Source organism: Mixophyes fleayi, chromosome 10 (assembly GCF_038048845.1).
Source record: "Mixophyes fleayi isolate aMixFle1 chromosome 10, aMixFle1.hap1, whole genome shotgun sequence".
In the NCBI taxonomy this organism is placed as follows: Eukaryota; Metazoa; Chordata; class Amphibia; order Anura; family Limnodynastidae; genus Mixophyes; species Mixophyes fleayi.
The window spans coordinates 99,037,913-99,059,377 of NC_134411.1; the positions used below are offsets into that span (position 1 = coordinate 99,037,913).

A 21,465-nucleotide genomic window follows, 5' to 3' on the forward strand; every position below is an offset into this window, starting at 1 on the left:
AACAGCGCACGTATCTTGTGATCAGTGTCTTGATGAATTCAGGCGTATGCAAAGTCTAAATAAGTGCGTATAATACTGAAGGTGGCGCTCAGAATACGCACCTTGATGCACCAGACCCAGAGTGTCCCTAATTCCATTACACAGTGAAGGCAGCCATTTTTAATATTCATGAGAAGGCATCGTATCAGTTCACTAAGAACAGTGATATCATTGAGGTATGAGGCATACATCACCTCACTGGAGTTCTACCTCCTTCATTCTGCGGTCATCTCTATATGTACTCCATTTTCTGTCCATACTTGGCTCATGTCTGCTCCTATGTCTCCATAATTCCTCGGCATTAACCCTTTCTTGGCTCCACCAGTGTCTCTGGTACTCCTCTGCCTCATTGCTTCTAGTCTGCTCCTTGGATATCCAAACATCCTTTCTACATCTCTACTATCTCATGCAATAGGTCCAAATATTTGATTCGCTCTAAGCAAATAACTAAATGCAAATTATTGTTCAATCCACATCATGAAGGGACAACCATTTTTTAAATTAAAATTTTCTGGTTTCCTTGAAATAATTTGTACCTTTTTCCTGAATGTCCGGCAGTATGATTCTAGCAATAAACATCCTAACATTGCGTCTGTTCACTACCATTATTATTATTTATTTATTTATGAGACGCCACAGATTCCGTAGCGCCGGATACAGAAGCAAGTAACAAATAGATGAGGTAATACATATAAGCAGCACAGATGAGTGTGAGTGATGCTATGGAGACTCGCATAGAGTGCAGCAAAAGACGTGACAGGACGTACAAGGGAGTGGGACAGTAGACAGACATGGGACAATAGGTAGAGAGGACCCTGCATGTAAGAGCTTACATTCTAGAGGGAGGTGTGGTGAGAGACTTGGAGAAGATGGAGATGGCAGGCGAGGAAGAGGAGGTGATGGATAGAATGGTTAGGAGGTGGTAGGATAGGTGAGCCTGAAAAGGTGAGTTTTGAGTGAGCGTTTGAAGGACTGAAGGTTGGGGAGAGTCGAGTCAGACGGGGTGGGAGTTCCAAAGATTAGGGGCAGCACGGGAGAAGTCTTAGAAGTGAGCACGGGAGAAGGTAACGAGAGGTGAGTTGAGCCGGAGGTCAGAGGTGGAGCGGAGTGGCCGGGTAGGTATGTACCTCGAGACAAGGTCAGAGATGTAAAGGGGAGAGGTGTCAGTAAGGTCTTTGTAAGTGAGGATAAGGAGCTTGAACTGAATTCTGTAATGGACAGGGAGCCAATGAAAGGATTTATACAGAGAAGAAGGGGAAGAGGAATCACCAAAAGCAAAATTATTCTATGCCAAAAGGGTCACCAAAATAAACTAGTTGGGCCTGATTCATTACGGAAAGTTAAGTAAAAAAAATTGAGTAAGTAGTCTCCTGTACAAAACCATGTTACAATACAAGGGGTGCAAATTAGTTTTCTATTTTGCACATAAGTTAAATACTGTCTGTTTTTTTCATGCAGAACACAAATACTTGATAGCTTATTTGCACAGTGAAATTTAAAGTGAATATTCATTTTTTTTTTTTACTTAACTTTCCTTAATGAATCAGGCCTGTTATCTTCAACTAAATCATTTATTTTCACCCACAATTAAACCCAACAATTTTGACAATATCATATTATCAGCCAAAAGCTCCAAGTATGTAGACTCCGCTCTTTCCACCACCTTCCAGGTGTGACAGAAGGATTTACCAAACATTGAACATTTTAAATGACTTCCCAGGGACATTTTGCTGTTGCATCTTAGCCAATCACGTGTGATTCTTTCTCGGAGAACCTTGGTGCACCACAATCCCCATCATGCCATGTTTAATTTTCACAACCAAGTTTTGGATTTTAAATACTACTCAATAAATATTAACTTGATAACATGATGACAATTACAGAACCAATAAATAGTATTGTGCAGTTAATCAATAATGAAGAATAGGGAGATTTAAATTGTCAAATATTTATACGGACTAATCCCTGGGACTGTTCCTGGAAAGTAGGGACAGTTGGCAACTATGTAAATAATGTTTCTGTGAAAATAGCACCATAGTGAAATAAAACACATTTATATTTTTTTAAATTTAAAGATGAACTATAAAATAAACATAATGTGAATTTCTCATTGTTTATTGATAAAGATCCGATCTAGTCTTTGTGAGCTGCTTCATTGGAAAGTTATAGACAGGTTTACATCATGTACTAAGTGTTACCATGGTTATCTATAGATGTGTTACTCACAAACAACATTATCATATTTTATGTGACTAGTATATAACATTCTACCTCAGGAGAGAATACTTTAAATAAAATTCATCAAATAACTATTATAAGCAGCTTAAATTGTGCCAACGCAGAGCAGATAAAGCCCATTATATATAATTATTACTGTATATTAATAAGGAGTAATGGGGGGCATTTACAATGCAAACAATAGCATGGGGCAGCAATGAAAGGGGCATCATAGGGAATGGCCAACCCCAGGCAGATGGGAACCAGCCCTGCCAGCTATTACATCCACCATGTTGGTGGATTTCATTTTTTTACATGTTTTATTTTAGCACATTATAAACTCTAACTTATAGACCACAGGTATGGAGGAGGTGTGTAGTGACTAATATATTACATTTCCATGCCATTTTACCTCAGGGAAAAAAATTATTAAACATAAATAGTGTTACTGTGCAATAAAATGTATCAAAGAGTAAAATTAAAAGAGAAGACCGTGGTTTCTGATGATTGGCCATGCTGGGACTTGTAGTTCCACATCTCAGGATCGGTTCTGTGGTGTCCTGTGTGTCGGCTGTTGTGAGGTGAATGTTGCAGCGTGTAGTACCCACCAGCCAGCGCTAGGTGGCAGCACACGGCAGCGGTGTGAGTATTACGATGTTATGAGGTGAATGTTGGTGCATGTAGTACCCACCAGCCAGCACTAGGTGGCAGCACACGGGCGGCGGTTTGAGTATTGCGGTGTTTTGCCGCACGCTGCTCTCCGTAGTTCTGCTCCGGTCCTTGCACTTTGCACCGGGACTGTCAGTGCATTACCCCGGGACTGTCTGAGAGTCTCCGGCCGGCGATCATGGCCTCCAGCGGCTCCATCCAGATCCCCCGCCGCCTGCCCCTGCTGCTCACCCAGGACGGGGTGCTGCTGCCCGGCTCCAGCATACGGTGCAGTGTGGACACCCCCGGGAACATGGAACTGGTGCGGAGCCGCCTGCTGCGGGGAACCACCCTCAAGAGCACCATCATCGGGGTCATCCCCAACACCGGCGACCCGGCCTCTGACAGCGAGGAGATGCCCACCCTGCACCGGTGTGACAGCCTCTCCTGGGAGCTCTCTCCCTGTGTGACAGTCCCCCCAGCTGGGAGCTCTCCCTGTGTGACAGCCTCTCCTGTGAGCCCTCCTGATGTGACAGTCCCCAGCTGGGAGCTCTCCCTGTGTGACAGTCCCCCCAGCTGGGAGCTCTCTCCCGGTGTGACAGCCCCCAGCTGGGAGCTCTCTCCCGGTGTGACAGCCCCCAGCTGGGAGCTCTCTCCCGGTGTGACAGTCCCCCAGCTGGAAGCTCTCCCTGTGTGACAGTCCCCCAGCTGGGAGCTCTCTCCCGGTGTGACAGCCTCTCCTGTGAGCCCTCCTGATGTGACAGTCCCCAGCTGGAAGCTCTCTCCCGGTGTGACAGTCCCCCCAGCTGGGAGCTCTCCCTGTGTGACAGTCCCCCCAGCTGGGAGCTCTCCCTGTGTGACAGCCTCTCCTGTGAGCCCTCCTGATGTGACAGTCCCCAGCTGGGAGCTCTCCCTGTGTGACAGTCCCCCCAGCTGGGAGCTCTCTCCCTGTGTGACAGTCCCCCCAGCTGGGAGCTCTCTCCCTGTGTGACAGCCCCCAGCTGGGAGCTCTCTCCCGGTGTGACAGCCCCCAGCTGGGAGCTCTCTCCCGGTGTGACAGCCCCCAGCTGGGAGCTCTCTCCCGGTGTGACAGTCCCCCAGCTGGAAGCTCTCCCTGTGTGACAGTCCCCCAGCTGGGAGCTCTCTCCCGGTGTGACAGCCTCTCCTGTGAGCCCTCCTGATGTGACAGTCCCCAGCTGGCAGCTCTCTCCCGGTGTGACAGTCCCCCCAGCTGGGAGCTCTCCCTGTGTGACAGCCTCTCCTGTGAGCCCTCCTGATGTGACAGTCCCCAGCTGGGAGCTCTCCCTGTGTGACAGTCCCCCCAGCTGGGAGCTCTCCCTGTGTGACAGTCCCCCCAGCTGGGAGCTCTCCCTGTGTGACAGTCCCCCCAGCTGGGAGCTCTCCCTGTGTGACAGTCCCCCCAGCTGGGAGCTCTCCCTGTGTGACAGTCCCCCCAGCTGGGAGCTCTCCCTGTGTGACAGTCCCCCCAGCTGGGAGCTCTCCCTGTGTGACAGTCCCCCCAGCTGGGAGCTCTCCCTGTGTGACAGTCCCCAGCTGGGAGCTCTCCCGGTGAGACAGCCTCTCCTGGAAGCTCTCCCGGTGTGAAAGTCCCCCCAGCTGGGAGCTCTCCCTGTGTGACAGTCCCCAGCTGGGAGCTCTCCGGTGTGACAGTCCCCAGCTGGGAGCTCTCCCTGTGTGACAGTCCCCAGCTGGGAGCTCTCCCGGTGTGACAGCCTCTCCTGGAAGCTCTCCCGGTGTGACGGCCCCCCGCTGGGAGCTCTCCCGGTGCGACTCTCCCGGTGTGACGGCCCCCAGCTGGGACCCCACTTCAGGGCACACACTGTATAACAGTCCTTGTTTATGGGTCCTTGTATGTGTCAGTCCCTGCTTGGAGCGCACTTTCCTCTTTCTGTGTGACAGTCACTGCTGTTACACATTTGTAATGGTGAGATGGGACCAGTTACATCGAGGATCCAGTTTGACAGTGCTGGGTCCTGTAAGGAAAATATGTATATAGTCCAGTACCAGCAACAAAGGTGCCATTTTTAGCAGCGTGAGAACCATGTGACAGCAATTAACATTCAGCTGTGTTAGGACTGACCCGAAAGGAACATGGCCAATTCCAGCAGTGATAGAGCCAGTGATGGATCCAGCATGATAAAGTCAGTGGTGGATCCAGCATGATAGAGCCAGTGATGGTCCTAGCAGTGATAGAGCCAGTGATGGTCTCAGTCCCAGCAGTGATAGAGCCTGTGGTGGTTCCAGCAGTGATAGAGCCTGTGGTGGTTCCAGCAGTGATAGAGCCAGTGATGGATCCAGCATGATAGAGCCAGTGATGGTCTCAATCCCAGCAGTGAGGGTTCCAGCAGTGATGGAGCCTGTGGTGGTCTCAGTCCCAGCAGTGATAGAGCCTGTGGTGGTCTCGGTCCCAGCGATGATTTAGCCAGTGGGGTTCAGGGTATCAGAATTTAGCACATTTTGATGGCGGGAGGGAGGACCAGGAGTGGATCTCTCCAAGTGTGCACCATGAATGCTGAATGCTCCGTCATGCACCCACATGTATAATACAGATTTTGTTTTGCTGGGCAGGATTATTTGAATGAAACTGAAGAGGTGGCATGTGGGCATTTAGTGGCGGGGGGCAAAGTGACATGTGTCAGCCCCAATGTAAACTGGTTGCTCTGGATTATAGAACCGTTTTGGCCCAGTTGCTTCTGCACCGTTGCTGTAAATGTTCCCCATTGTGTTCAAGCTGCCAGTTCTAATCCTTAATAAAGCACTTTCTGCAGCTCTGTTAGATCCCCTGTATGTATCACTGATTCCTCTCTTACTGAGCTACGCAGCAACGTGTCCCAAGTTCTCAAGGTTCATACGGGGTTAATGAGTTTGTGCTTTTAATGTAGTTTAACAGTTTTATTTACTGGTAACTATGAAGCTCAGTCACAAATAATTCCCAGACCACAGACAGTTGATTATTATCCCGGATGCTGTCCTTGGTGTTGAAATAATTTGTGACTTTAATCTTCATGACTATTTATTTTGTAGTATTTTGCTTTCCCTACAAACTCTCTGATCTGTAATAACCATCTCCTGCCATCATTGTCAGTTGTATCTTCATCGGCCTTTGGACTGTTATTTTCTCCTTTAGATACTATGTACATATCAGATATAAACAGGTCATTGTAACAACTGTTCAAGGACGAATTTCAGTTTTTTTAAAGAGACGCCATCCTCTATATTGTGGAATTTTTATATGTTTAAACATATACAAATATATAATAGAGTTTTAACTGTTTTTTGACTATTTAGTATATCAAAAATTTTGGGATGATAAACAGCATGAAGTCCCCTCCCAAAAAACAGCTACAAGTACTAATCTATAACAGGCTGGATAATAACAGCCCTGCTGGTGGGTCTTGGGGTAGTAAATAGTTAAGAAACTACATTTAAGCATTTTTTTTGTGGTGCACTCCTGGTCTAAGCAAGCCATGGCAGCCCTGAACAGCTTCGGTATGCTGGCTCTTGTAGAACTGCAAGTACCAGCATACTCGTGGCTGTCAGGGCATGCTGGGTGCCGGAAAGATTAAAGCATTGTATTTTGTAAAAGTTGCAGAATGGCAGATACCAGCCCATTCAATAAAGTCATCTGAAGGTGGAAACTCCTTTAAATAGAAGTAAAAAAAAAAAACTATCGAAAAGTTAAGCATCACGTTTCACTGATCACCGTCGTGTCATTTAGCAAACTCATTTTCTTGGCCAGTTCCCTGTGTTGTCCGACTAATTATTGTCAACAGAAAAGGCAAATAAGCCTCTCAGAAAGCAGATTGGACATAGAGACAGCCTGTTTCTGCATTGTTTGGACTCTTCAGTGCAGGAAAGCTTGTTCTGATCAGCATGTGAAGCTCTAGAGAGGCAGTCTCACTAAAACCGTGGGAAGAGTAAGGGAGATATCCATCTATGCTCCATAATATATTTTCCATATTATTTTTCACACTTTGCAAAACCTATATAATTGATTATTATATCAGTGCGAGTCTTAATATGATGTCTGCTTATATTATACTTACCAGCCGTGATAAAGGTCTGTTATATTGTTATATTTCTGTCTTTGTAGGATTGGCACGGCAGCTCTGGCTGTGCAGGTTGTCGGAAGTAACTGGCCTAAACCCCACTACACCCTGCTGGTTACTGGTCTGTGCCGATTTCAGATCGTGGAGGTCCTGAAGGAGCGGCCTTATCCCGTCGCTGAGGTGGAGCAGCTCGACCGCTTGGAGGAGCTGAGCGGCAAAGCGGAGTTCAAGGAGGCGCTGGGCGAGCTTTCTGAGCAGTTCTACAAGCACGCGGTGCAGGTAGGTTACGTGACGTAGAGGTGGGTGTTACCCCCTGTACCCGCTTCCACCTGGGACCGACTGATGTGGTGATCAGGACTGTTAAATACTTTATTGCATTAGAAGATAAATTGTCTGCGTGCCTTAATACGACAAACGGAGGCAGCTGTCTGGGGTGTCAAGGCTTAGCCGTTGGGCGGTATTGACAGTTTGTGGCCTGCATCTCCTAACCAAATCCACCAGTTACTGCACATAAATGGGGTACTACAGTTGGCATCTCGGTGGCACCCACCAGTGACATCACTGGATAGACAGATGACAACGCCCTGTTACCTAGTGATCCTGCCTCTTGTCCCGAGAGTCGAGCAACCAGATCACTGTCCAGTTTGGTCATACGTACGTGGCCAGATTGAACGTGATCCTCCATTCAGCACTCGTACAATGCAAAATGGGTCACTTCCAGCGCTGCTGGGACTAGTTAGTGCCATCGGGAGATGACCCCAGATAGGGCAACTGTGGTCAACTGCATTTGCCATATATGCCTGGTCAAGCAACAGGATTCCTGTTTTTATTTACTTAGGGGGGAATTCAATTGGCCGCGGGGTTAAATTTACCGTAATGACGGTAAGAGGTTTAACACTTCGCTTCTTCGGGGTGAATTTAATTCCCCCCCCTGCGTGCAGCGTGCAAAGGACAGAATTGCAAAAAGAATCCCTTAGTAATAGTGTTCGACTAGGTGCTGTTACCCATGGCAACCGATACATTGTTTGATTAGAATCTGGTTGCTATGGGTTACAGCGCCACTTTTCTGAGATGTTTCTCTTTGTGTCTGTGTATTTTATAACCGATTTTCCGCAGCCTTAGCCGTATCCATAGTTATCTACCATAGGCTTAAAATTCTGCATTCAGGGACAAACTTTTCTGAGTGATACAATCGCTGTAAAGAATAAACTTACCTTTCAATGCAGTTTTATTTTATTTATTTATTTTGCCAGAAACAATTTTAAACTAAAATATTATCTTAAAATGAGTAATATTTGTACATCTGGCTCATATATTCTTCCACCAGTTACTGATCTTGTGACATAATAATATTTACTGATTGCTGTAAGAAGTGTTGTGCACATGATGTATAACAGGAATGTAAGGGGTATATTCAATTGTTGGCGGAAACGTCGAAAATCTCGCGATCCGCGCACTATTACCGTTGTTACGGTAATAGTGCGTGTAAAAACCGGTAGTTTTCTTGCTGGATTTCAGCTCGCAGCTCCCTGAGCCGCGAGCTGAAATCCCGCTTACTATTACCGTAATAACGGTAATAGTTTTAACGCGACGGGATATTCAAACAATTGAATATGCCCCTAAATGTTTATGGAATCAGTATCCGGATACACTTGCAGCACGATGTGTGTGTAACTTATGTTGTGTTCTGCAGAGTTCTCTGCTGTTTGTGCTGATAAATGTGTATACAGCAGCATGTAAGGCCGACAGCGGCGTGTAAGGGGTACATCAGCATGTAAGGCGTGTACATCAGCATGTAAGGCGTGTACACCGGCGCGTAAGGCGTGTACACCGGCGCGTAAGGCGTGTACACCGGCGCGTAAGGCGTGTACACCGGCGCGTAAGGCGTGTACACCGGCGTGTAAGGCGTGTACAGCGGCGTGTAAGGTGGACAGCAGCTTGTTTTGCATAAGTTACGAGTAGTTTTAACTTTTTTTTTTTTTCTTTGTAGCTGGTCGACATGTTGGATAACTCTGTCCCCGCAGTCGCTAAGCTGAAGCGGTTATTGAATAATCTTCCCAGAGAACTACTGCCGGACGTCCTGACGTCGATAATCCGGACAACCAATGAGGAAAAATTGCAGGTTAGGACTGAGGACTGTATCTCTGTAAATACAGAGTCTGTGTGTGTGTGTGTGTGTGTGTGTGTGTATATATATATATATATGACATTTTCGCTTACTCCTCCCACGTTATTATATTTTCTATAACCTCACTGTAAATAAATATTGTCTACCTGTCTCTTACTATAAGTTGTAAATGTGGATTCTGTTCAGTTGACATTGATAGATTTGTAAGTACAGGTCTTCCCGTAATATATAACTGCGCTTCTGACTGATGAGAGAACTCTCCTCCTAGATGCCTATGGCCTTATTACTTCTCTGTGTTTCTTCTTCTCAGATTCTAGATGCTGTTGGGCTGGAGGACAGATTTAAAGTGACCATCCCGCTCTTACTGAGACAGATCGAAGGGTTAAAATTGCTGCATAAAACTCGGAACCGCAAAATAGATGATGACAAAAGGGTATGTGAGTGCCCCCCCCCCCAGTATGAGTCCAAAAAAAACACCTTTGTGGATACTTTTTTTGTTTTTGTTTTCGAAGGACAATTTTATTTGAATTTTTTTGATATTAAAGTGGAGCTACAGTGTCAAAATGATTGGGAGCTTTTCTGTAATTCTACAGTCTCCGGTGCTCTCATTAGATCAGCAAATGGTGACATTATGTAGCATTTGTGTGATCTATTATGAAATAACCATGTATTTATATAGCGCCAGTCATATTGCAGAGCGCTGTACAGAGGATATGTAGTTTGCCCGATTAGAGCTTGTGATCTATTTTATCACAGTCAGATAGATAAAGAATCTATAGGATAGGTAAGTGCCAGATACACTCTGCTAGAGAATGTATCTAGCAAATGATTAGACCTGGGACGGGAGTTATATGTATAAGATAGACTCAATGTGCCTGACTGCATTATGGAAACGGTTGTCAAGCGATGTTTCAGCTGTATGTTGAACATATTGCGATATTTTGTTAGAACTTTTCCATCCACTTGTGGTATCATTGGGAGATGCCGTCTCATAGTATCTCACTGCCAGCAATCTGCCCTAGGTGGTCGCTATCCGGCCTCTGAGGAGGCTCGGCGGGATGTCCGGTAAGACGTTTCCTCTGGAGAGCGCAGAGGATGATGACGATGATTCAGATGACATGATCATGCTGGAGAAGAAGATCAAGTTGTGTAACATGCCGGAGCCGGCGCTGAAGGTCTGCGTGAAGGAGATGAAGAGGTGAGGCGCTCATATCATGACGTTTTATGGACGGCTCTTTGACCATCCGTCTGTTCCCAGGTATCGCATATATTCCTCTCTTCTTCCAGGCTGAAGAAGATGCCGCAGTCCATGCCGGAGTACGCTCTGACCAGGAACTATCTGGAGCTGATGACTGAGCTGCCCTGGACTAAAAATACGACAGGTAACCCCTGGAGCAAAGCATGCTGGGAGATCCTCCCTATGCACTAGAGAATTGTGGGTATTTTGGTTATATAATATGAAACCGAGAAGACTGCCTTTGGCTGACACAGCATGCTGGTGCTTGTAATTCATCAGCAGTCGCATGTTGCCTAAGTCACAGGTTCTCTTTTCTTGGCTTTGAGGTAAAGGGGTAACGTTTGATAATTAGATCATAGTTTGCTGCTGTTTCTAATAAGTCTTAGGAGTAGATTGACTAAAACATTCTAAAAAGGAAAAGTGATGGTGTTGCCCATAGCAACCAATCAGATTCCAGCAATCGCTTATCTGCTACATTCTAGAACATGATCGCTGGAATCTGATTGGTTGCTATGGGCAACACTGTCACTTTTCTCCTGAATATAACTGTGACCAGTGTGCTCTGCAAATTTCTACTGCACCCCAAGTAACCCCAGGGTAGGCAAGTGGAATTTGCAGTCTCCAGTGGTACGCCATCTGCCAGTTTGGACCCAGAATCCTTTGAGGGAGATGCTGGCAAGGCTTGAGCCAAAAGATTTGCATCTTGCAGCTAGCAAAGTAGACATAATTCTTGGCGTGCAAAAGGAAAAGTCCAGAATATTTCCTGTGTTCACTCCGTATCGGATATTCTAGATCAGTAATGGAAGCTCCATTGGGTTTCATTGTATCACACACTTCTAGTATCAGACATATTTGCCCAGGTATGGGACAAACCTCCCAGAAAAGGTTCTGCTAGATTACAACAAACGACTTTCTTTGAAGGCCCAATTCTGTGAACCCTTGGACAGACTTATTGAAATCTCCTTCCATAGAGCCCTCTCTCAAATGGCCGCATATCAGACCAGTCATGGTTGACCTCGGCTTCCTACGCGGCACTAAGCACCCCCCCCCCCTTCCCCCCAAGGAGCACAAGAGACCGAACAGATCTGTTGCTCACTCCATGGGATAGGACAAATTTATGACCTCCATCGTCTTGCAAGATGCCGACCTGCCTACGCACCCGTCCACCTTTCCCTACAGAAATATTTCTGATGCGCTATTAATCATCAACATGTTAAATAGTGGGCCCTCCCCTGCACTCATTATGGCATCCGTGTCGTCCTCTCTCTACATATTTACAATTGTTGCATCTCAGTCCGCTCTCTTTAGGCCAGAAAGTGTTTGAGGTTGCTGGTCCCGTTTACATGTTTAATTTTTATTTATTTTTACAATTCATCGTTTTCCTGGCTCATTAATTTAGGACGTCCCCGGTCGTCTGCACTAACATACAGCCATTCCAAGAAAGGTTTTTTTTTTATCCACTTAATTAAATCCTTTTCTTGGAGACCCTTAATGTCCGTGTAGTAATTCCCACGCGTTTTTGACCCTATATAAACCTTCAGTCTTTGATTATTCTACCTCCTAGTGGTGGACGAGCAGACTTCAGTCCTCTGCTCCGACATTATGAAGAAAAGTATTTTACTATGAGTGGAAAAAGAGATTAGGACTACAGAGAACAGTCCGTGCTTGTGACACGAGGATAATTCCAATCACACTTCATGTATGTGGGAAGAATTAACCATTGACAGCCTGTGTCCGTTCAGCTGTGGTGTGACTAGTAGTTCCCCTAGCGGAGACTACAGGCTATCGTCGATCGTTAAAGAAAATATTTATCGGCGACTAAATTGTATTCTGCAGCTACAATGTTACGTGTTTGTTTCCGCGGTGCTCGCAGCTGTGCGTGAGAGCCCGTAACTGCTTCCCACGCTTGCTCTGACTGTAAACACAAGAAGACGACTTCTTGTCTCTCTTTTGTGTCAACGGACTTTCAGAAGTTTTCGTGGGTTAATTGGCTTTTGCTCCTTGCTGTTTTCACAACGCATTCCCCAGGAAAATGATTTTATTTTCCAAACTGGCCGTCCAGCTATCTTGTGTCGGCAATCGGAGAGGTTGCTATTTCAGGAATGTGTAGAACTCTGCCAGCCCTGTAACACGGAGACAATGCCTGCTTCCCATGGGAAACCTGCGCGCTCTCCGCTGACGAGAATGCAGGAACAAAACACATTGCAGATGTTCCAAGATAATGCTGACATTGTGCAGCTAATACTAACTCATAATATTATCCCAATTGGGGCACCTCACTGGGATGTAAGCAGCTATAGTAATTTACTTTTTTTTTAATGTCCATATCTTAACAAAAATAATTTGAGAGAGGCTAAAACTTCTATCTATATATCAGAGCATTAGAAAATTCACAGGGTGACAACAGTGATGTTTCTTAGCACAATAAGTCTTTATAAGGATAGTCACGAACTAGTTGGTGGGACTAGTGATCTCCAGAAGTTCAGATGGTATAATACATAACATGGTCAAACAGGGCTCTTTTTATTCAGTTTCTGGCACACATGTTGGCAGAGGGTAACCCAGCCCCCTGTTCCTAGCTGGCACCGCAAAGTCTGAGATATTACATCTGATGTTTACCCTCAGGATGTAATATTCTCTAGACTTGGAGAGAACGCAATTTTTAAAATTGCGTTATCAATTCAAAATTGATCTCAAATCTGTGAGTTCCCAAATCACTTGCTGTTCCATTATTCAGAGGTTCAAAGATGCAGGATGAAAAACGAAACAGGATAGAAAGGTAATGACCCCCTGCTATGCAGTCAGACTAAAAAGATGTGTTGGTCACTCACAGATGAAAAGACTTAATTTGCTTAGGAGTTCCTTTCCTCCTTTCTTACAAAAATAAACTTCCTCTAACATGGCGTATTGTCTCATAAATCAATGCATGTTCAATATGCAAATAAATATATTTACACTCCCAGCCCCAGGACTTTGCCCTTTTTGACACTGTGCACCGTTACTAATCTGCACCATAGCGTCCTACATTAAATATATACATGAAATTAATAAATATACTATTTAATACATCTTTATTCCCTTAGTGCTGGGTTTTAACCCATTAGGGACAGCAACCACAGGTATTAACCCATTTAATGCTGCAGCAGTCATCTTGACCATGTTGGAGGTGAGGGGGTTGGTCCAGTCCTATAGATGCTTTGATTGGCTACCACCTGTAAGCCAATCAAAGCATCTATAGGACTGGACCAACCTGTAGCCAATCGGAGTATTAGAACATTTATAGCACAAACTATCAGAGGCAACTTCGAAAGAAATGTGTGTGACATGCAATCCTCACACATCTGATTTAGGCATGACACAACATCATAGGGTACAGAACGTACCCACAGATTGGCAGGCATGAGGTCTTGTATTTTTGCCAGGATAGATGTGATAAATCCTGCATTACACATACTGAGATGGACGATTTAGGATGAAGAATTTCAGTAACGCACATCGATAAGAGATACTGCAGGAAGAGTGAGTAACCAGCAGGTGGCAGCACAGGATAGCCTGGGACATTATTACATAACCTGTTTACAGGCTCTACAATACACAACATTTAAGGTTTCCTGGTTCCAGTTACACATTTCTCCTGGGGCTAAATGTTCTTTGTGTTGTCCTTTGTTGCTGTTTTGATCATGCTTTTTTATTTTATTTTGTGATTTGTTAACATATTCATAGATCCCTCCAGAAACAACTAATTTGTTGTGCAGTTCATCCACTGAATAATTATGTTATATGTAATACACGGAGGGATTTATGATGACATTTGAACATTCCTCGGTTGTGTCTGCCAATAATGTAATTTCCTTCGGGGAAGGGTGTCTGGCGAGGACTGTTTTCTGAAGGGAGCAGTGTAGTCTGCTTGCTTGTCTCATGTCGTGTGGAACTACAAGTCCCAGCTTGCAGTGCAGGCTCGATCTTATAGTTTCACCAGTCCTGGATAGTCACATGACCCCTGACTGTGATAAGGAGTATGAACGACTATCTCCTATTGCAGACGTCTAATATCGTACATCTTTATTCCCCTGTCCTAACAGGATCTGGTACAAGACACTATATCTGCTGTATCACTGGTCCTACCCAATCTGCAGCCTGTACACAACATCCGTTACCTTGGAAACTAGGCAGCCAATCACGCGAGCTCTTATGCTGCAAGATAGGGGGGCACCACCTTCCACAGCGATGGGCGACGAACGGAAGCAACATAATGCCGCGCACATGTTGTTTATTTCATCTATACTATTTAATGCCGTTCTATACAGGCTCTCGTGTAAATCAGATTTACTGGCCGTTTAATCTGCTTCGGCCGTTATTAAGACAGTGCGAGATTAAAACTGGTTGCAGAGATGTGGAAGTGTCGTTATATCCTATTAGATACAAGATGTCCCCTGCGATCTAATTATCTGTGACCCATATACTAGGATCTAGATCTCAAGTCCTTCTTGTGTGTCTGGGACACACACAGGACACATGTGGAATATTGTGCAATTGTTTATTGTCTTGCTGGGCCCTCCACCCACCCCTCCCCTAAATTCCTGAGCTGGTTGTGACTGTAGGATGAGAAGCGAGGACTCTGTGACTGGCAGTGACCTCGGTTACCCAGGGTCCAGCTTGGTGCTTTTTACATGAATATAGATCATTTCGTCTGTTATACTATAGGTTCTATTTAGGAGCAATGCTCGCCGATGAGCAATGAAACCTCCGCTGATGTCTGCTGTGTATATTTATACAGTAGAGGTTGTTTATCGTGAGCTGCATAGCGACACTGAAATGTACGGACGTCAACTAGAAATGTATTTGACTAAACAAAATAGCAGTTATTAATAGTATCGTGTGCGTATGTATAATAATGAATATATATAATATGCAAATATGTCTGCTCTCTCGCTTCCAAATATATACTTGCCCTGAGACCTTCCACAAATAAATTATTTAAACGACTCCAAGGGGCACGTGCTTGGGGGTCTTAGATGTGTAGCTCTACATGTAAAGTATTAAAGAAATGTATATTTTCCTTTTACGCCCATATGGAAATGTCCGCCTATATATATTTGAGAATGTTGCTGAATGTCTTCTAATATAAGCTCTTGATGATGAAAAAAATAGGGATAATTACATGACGCATGCTTTGTCCAAAATGTGATTCCCATTTTCTTTGATCACTAGGCCGAGAGTCGTTCAGTCGCTCCCATACTGTAAATATGTAATGGAAATAAAGTTGTCAGCATTTTATTGAATAACGTGGCGCTTTATGCGCTCACGTGCTGTAACTCATAGCAACCAATTGGATTCTAGCTATAGTTTGTCTGTTCTGTTGCCATGGTTACAACACCTTTTCTTGAACTTGAATTATGATCAACATTAGAAAAAAAATAAAGGAACAATTAACCATATGAGGATTGTGTTACATTTTCAATTTAATTTCCATTTTCGGCCACCCTTTCAGATTGACGTCTACTCTTGTATTTTTAGTGAACCAGTAACCTGTATCGTATTGCGTTCTTAATTTTACGCTTTAAAATATCACTTTTTGCTGTTCTGTTAATTTAAATGTCATCCCTCGTACACGTTGCATTTTACAAGGCGTGAAAACTTGGGCAGTTACTAAGTTTGTAATGACTTTCATCTGCCAGCAATTTATTGTCTGGTCTTTTATTAGTATCGAGATTGGTGCAAATTTTTCCAATCGTAAAACGAAAGCATTCCCAGAGCCGCTGTTGTTCTCTTTTCACGGAGGTCTGTGTGTATCGCCATCATGAATTCGGGGAAAGAAAATAAAACTGGAGTACAGTGGAGAGACAAGTACTTGGCCACGAGCCAGTTCATTGTTTTTGTAGAGCGAGGAGTAACCTTTAACTACGCAGAGAGAGGCTCATTCCACGCTGCTCGGAGGGAACATAACAATGCTCCGTTCCCGAGGGATGCCTGACATTCCAGCTGCGTGACGCGGATCTAAAATAGATCTGTTTGTGATCGTCCGTGGCGGGCCGCAGACCCTCCCCTTACCAGCAACCCGTGGCTTAATAACAGGGGCAACAAATGTTGGTAGAACATTGGAGCATCGGTCAAATCTAGGAGCCAGTTTTTTATTATTTATTGTTGAAGTTTAACAAAGAATGAAAACCTTTTAAAACTTTCTTAGATACGTTAATATCTGAAAATGACCAAATGGGTCTTTCGTATCGACTTGCTGCCTTGATGGTCACTAACAGTGGGTGGAACAGTGTGGTGTAGGAGTAGCAGGCAGATGGAAAATTTGAGGCAAATCTAAGTTAGTGTTTTATTTTAAGTCCTTGAACTCTACCCTGATACTATTGAAATCTGTAGAAAGTTTTGTAGCAACATATGTACATTAATCATCCACATACGTTATTCTCTATAAAGATTTTTTTGAAGCATTGAATAAATTGTAGCACTTTATTGCTTCGTTCGCTAATGAATTTCATGTCGCCTTAGGTTACTAAGTCATGTACCTTACATTAGTGTTGGGACGGTGTAAGGCGGTTTGAGATCTAAAGGCATCAAGGCCTTTTTTCCAATTTTTCCAATAATATCCTTTGTTTTCAACTTTTCCCAAGAAATGTTATTTTCTCGAACTCGTATATAGGCCTCCGACATCTTGTCGCTACCTAATTTCTCCCACGGCCTCAATATGACTCCAATTACAGCGGTTTTTCCATATTGGTTACTTCCTGCTGCGTATGCTGCTTGGTCGGGGTGCAAATGACACACCTAGCATCTTCCTTTCCCAGACTGTCTTTCCGTACGCCCGTCTGGAAGGAGGAGGTGTTCTTAATCCTCGGCCTTGCAGAGACAAGTACTATCCAATAGTCAAATAAGCCCCTTTGAAATTGGTCTTTCTGTTCTGTAATGCCAATGTTTCTATAATTGGAGCAATTTGTATGGAGCTATCAGCAGCCTTGTTCCAAGATCCCGAATTAAAAATCCCAAGTAATGTCAATTATAAACTGAGCATCGTTTTTTTAAGTAAATGGATGTAATATTCAGCAGAAGACCCCGCCTAATCCTGAACCGGGGGAGTGCGAGGAAACTCATTGTGTTGGATGTGACACAACGTCTTCAGGAAGAGGATTTGTTTAAGCTGAGAACTTTCAAAAGATCAAAGCGTTCTGAATTTAAATTACCAGAAAAAAAAAATAACATGAAAGGACCGAGGGATAAAATAAATCCATATTCTGTATGTTCTATTCCAACGGGAGCCGTTTCAAAAGCAAATTAAGATCCTACTTGTCGCAGGTAACCCTTGTGGAAGGGCCGTGCAGGGTTTCTGTAATACTATGAACCGTGCTTTGCAGAGACACGCACATCTGTATTCCTCGCACACGTTGTCGATCGATATGTAATTCTCTCTATCGTACATCGCAGGTTACCCTCATCAAATGTTTTTACACAGACACTTGAATTGCAACTGTCCCTTTTTCATGTAAAAAGAACCTGTTGGAGGCAGCCATTTTGTGTGCTGACCAATATTAGAGGAGGCATCATATCCGTTCTCTAGGAACCACTGACATCACTGTGGCAGCCATTTTTGTGTGCTGACCAATTTTAATGAGCGCCAAATGAATAGTGGTCATGAAGTGATCTCCCTGTCTCCTAGTGAACTGATAGGCTTCAGTCATCACACAAAATGGCTGCCGTGATTCCTTGTGAGTTAATAGGAATGACACTACATCCTATCAGTCAGCACACAAAATGGCCCCTATCGCAGCTTGTAGGCTGCAGTGCTCTTCATGCATGAATCATAAAATAGATTGCATTTGATATTGCGTGTTCATTGAGTAAATAATGGACATTTATTACTTTTCGGCCATGCGCAATAGGTATTACTTCCATTTATGTAACTACTTATTACTGGTGTGGTTTAATACATTTTGCAATGCTGCACTTCCTGGTTGGTAATTAGTCAGTGTTCAAAAATGTGCCCCCCCCCCCTCCCTTAGAGATCATCTAACCCCTCCACGTAGTGAGAAATGCGCCCTACCACTAGGTGCCAATGTCATTCTTGTGGGTTTTGTTTCTGCTCCCAGAAAATGGCTGCCTCCAGGGCTTGGTGACATGTTTACTTTAAGAACTTAAATGACTGAAAACGTAAATATAAAATTGAAAATGCAGCGCAATACTGACACAGATGGGATACAGGAATATAGGTGATTTAGCCAACATCAGGGACATTAACATTCTGCCTCATGAAAGAAATTCATTTATACTGTAATTGAGTTATCACAAGATCTGTCCTAGTTCTTTAGATCTTTGGACATTTAGCGTTAGTCAGGAGAACGTGTTTGCTCCTGGTTTATTACAGTGAAAAGACTGCATAGCGGAAAACGTTTTTCAGTACATATTAGACTCCCTGTTTATCAGCCTATTCAGGCGCACCTAATGCCAGAGAGGGGAAAGTACGGAGGACAAGAGCTTATGCTTAACTGGCCGGCAGGCGAGCTGGCATTTGTAGTTCTTCTGCTATCAGGACAGGACAGAAGATTACGTAGACTTTATATAATGCGCTATGTTTTAATGGCATTCCAGATGAATAAAAACCCCTCTGTGACTCTTCCTTTCAGATCGCCTGGACATTCGGGCTGCGCGAATTCTGCTGGATAATGACCACTACGCCATGTCAACGCTGAAAAAAAGAGTCCTGGAGTACCTGGCTGTGCGCCAGCTGAAGAACAATTTGAAAGGCCCCATCCTTTGCTTTGTGGGTCCCCCGGGAGTGGGCAAAACCAGCGTGGGAAGATCCATTGCAAAGACCTTGGGCCGCGAGTTCCACAGGATCGCGCTGGGAGGAGTCTGCGATCAGTCCGATATCCGCGGACACAGGTACAGCGAGCAGTGTGCAGACCGCGAGGTGTATCGTCCATGTCGTAAGTCCTGCTACTGGGGGGAAATTTCTCTGTCCTACAAATCACCATGTAGAAAAGGTGGTGTAGCCCATAGCAACCAATCAGATGCTGTCCTTTTTGCTGGTACAGTTTGGAAAATAAATTGGTCGTGTGGTTGCTGGGGCAACACCACCTTTTCTGCACAGTACATGTCCCTGCCGTCGGTGTCGCTGCCTTATGGCGGAAGTCCCCAGTGATGTCGGGAACATATCGCCAGGTTTCCATAGCGACCTCCGGGTGGAAGCCATACTTCTGTATTGGGAGCGCAGCGCTGTGAGGATACCGGGTTTAACGTAACCTGCTGGACCGCACCGCTGGCCTACCCGGTACCTACCCAAGGTTCAAAATCACCCAGGCAAATATCCAAAATAAAATAAATAAGTTTATTTAACAAAATGGTAGCACCAAACAGCAATAAACATATTTAAATAATAACTTGTAACAAATAACACTACAGTCTGGCATAGACAACATACAGGGTATAATGAAAACACCTCACCAGTATCCTTGTCACTCTCGGGGACTCCTGTCTATCAATCCAACCTTCTCCCCCTCTCTCCTTTAAGGCTACCAGCAAAAGTAGTGGCCCTGAGTCTCTGTCACTCCGCTTTTGGCGGACACACAGCTCCCCAAGACCTGGAGAGGTAGATCAGGGCAACGGCAGTACTCCAGGGACCGATTGGACAGCACGGTGGCTCAGTGGTTAGCACTTCTGCCTCACAGCACTGGGGTCATGAGTTCAATTCCCGACCATGGCCTTATCTGTGTGGAGTTTGTATGTTCTCCCCGTGTTTGCTCCCACACTCCAAAAACATACTGGTAGGTTAATTGGCTGCTAACAAAATTGACCCATGTGTGTGTGTGTGTGTGTGTGTGTGTGTGTGTGTGTGTGTGTGTGTGTGTGTGTGTTAGGGGATTTAGACTGTAAGCTCCAATGGGGCAGGGACTGATGTGAGCGAGTTCTCTGTACAGCCCTGCGGAATTAGTGGCGCTATATAAATAAATGGTAATAATACCTTGTTTCTCCACAAGCGCTCACGTTGAATCAGTCAGCTCTTGGGACATACTATAGTTGTTACTGTTTATTTTGCCTCTTTGATTATATTTTCCCTTTTATAACCAGAAGTTGTTCTGTAATAGGAAGGATATAATAAATAAACTGTTATAAGATAATAAAGCGTTCACCTGTAATGGTAAATAAATGTACCGTGAGTTGATGATACATAAGCACTTTCCTATCTATCGCATTTGGTACCCCGAGTTATTTTTCTTTTTTTTTGTCCACTGCCAGTTATTTGCTTTTGCCCCTCCCTAATGCCAGTGGCATTCGATGTATATGAGAGAGACAATTCAGCAGGCGTTCCAGTGCTGTAAAAAGAGGAAAAAGTGTTGCTATAATATATATATATATAATAGTCGTATAGTAACTAATGCAATTTAATATGAGTATGCAAAGGCAAATAATTCCATATAAAGTTTATTGTTATGATAAATGTGTTTAATCACATGTACTTGGGGAGGGCCAGTCACAGCGTGTACCCCCTATAGTTACATGGAGAGAAGTCTCTAGACAATCCAAGTTCAAGTCCCGGGATGGGATAATGGCTGATCACATGGGCTCGTCAGTCTGCTGATTACATGAATAGTCTTCTGTTCTGCATTATAACCACAACAAACAAATGCACTGTTGGGCCGCACAAGTTTCAGTCGTCTTCCTCTGACCTTTGTGTTCCTGATCTCCCTCTTCCAGATCCTAAGCTGCCACGGATCTGTGTGTACTCACAGTATAATGACACGTACCATGTCTGTGGCTTCTTACAACACGGTGCTAATCGCAGAGAATCACGTGTGCACTTCGAACACTTGGTGACCAGAGCGATTATTACTATTTGGAATGTCAGATTGAGTGAGAATTGTATTTTTATTTTATTTCTTACCTGATATAAAAATTGAGCGGTAAGGAAGTGGGTAACCAATCTAGTGCACATAACGCTAATATAATCTGGCATCCGGTTACTGTGAGGTTTTTAAGCTGTTCTATATTAAACAAGCCAGTTGCTGTATATGTTTAGAGGTAATAATACAGCATTGTTAGGAAATAGTGTTTTCTGTCATGTTTCATTAGTAATCCACATTAGAAAAGATTCTTAACCTATTTTGCATGTGGTATTCTACTAC

At 44.3% G+C, this 21,465-nt stretch overlaps 1 protein-coding gene across 1 annotated transcript in view; it reads left to right on the forward strand.

Annotated features, from left to right (window-relative positions):
• The first annotated feature begins 3,012 nt into the window (after window positions 1-3,012).
• LONP2 (lon peptidase 2, peroxisomal) overlaps window positions 3,013-21,465 on the forward strand; it is a 58,084-nt gene continuing 39,631 nt past the window's right edge. The window contains exons 1-7 of the mRNA XM_075189253.1: window positions 3,013-3,336; window positions 7,019-7,253; window positions 8,965-9,096; window positions 9,413-9,535; window positions 10,125-10,300; window positions 10,390-10,484; window positions 18,967-19,225. Of these exons, the coding sequence (XP_075045354.1) occupies window positions 3,104-3,336; window positions 7,019-7,253; window positions 8,965-9,096; window positions 9,413-9,535; window positions 10,125-10,300; window positions 10,390-10,484; window positions 18,967-19,225 (1,253 nt within the window). The 5' untranslated portion in view covers window positions 3,013-3,103. The remainder of the gene's footprint in view (window positions 3,337-7,018; window positions 7,254-8,964; window positions 9,097-9,412; window positions 9,536-10,124; window positions 10,301-10,389; window positions 10,485-18,966; window positions 19,226-21,465) is intronic.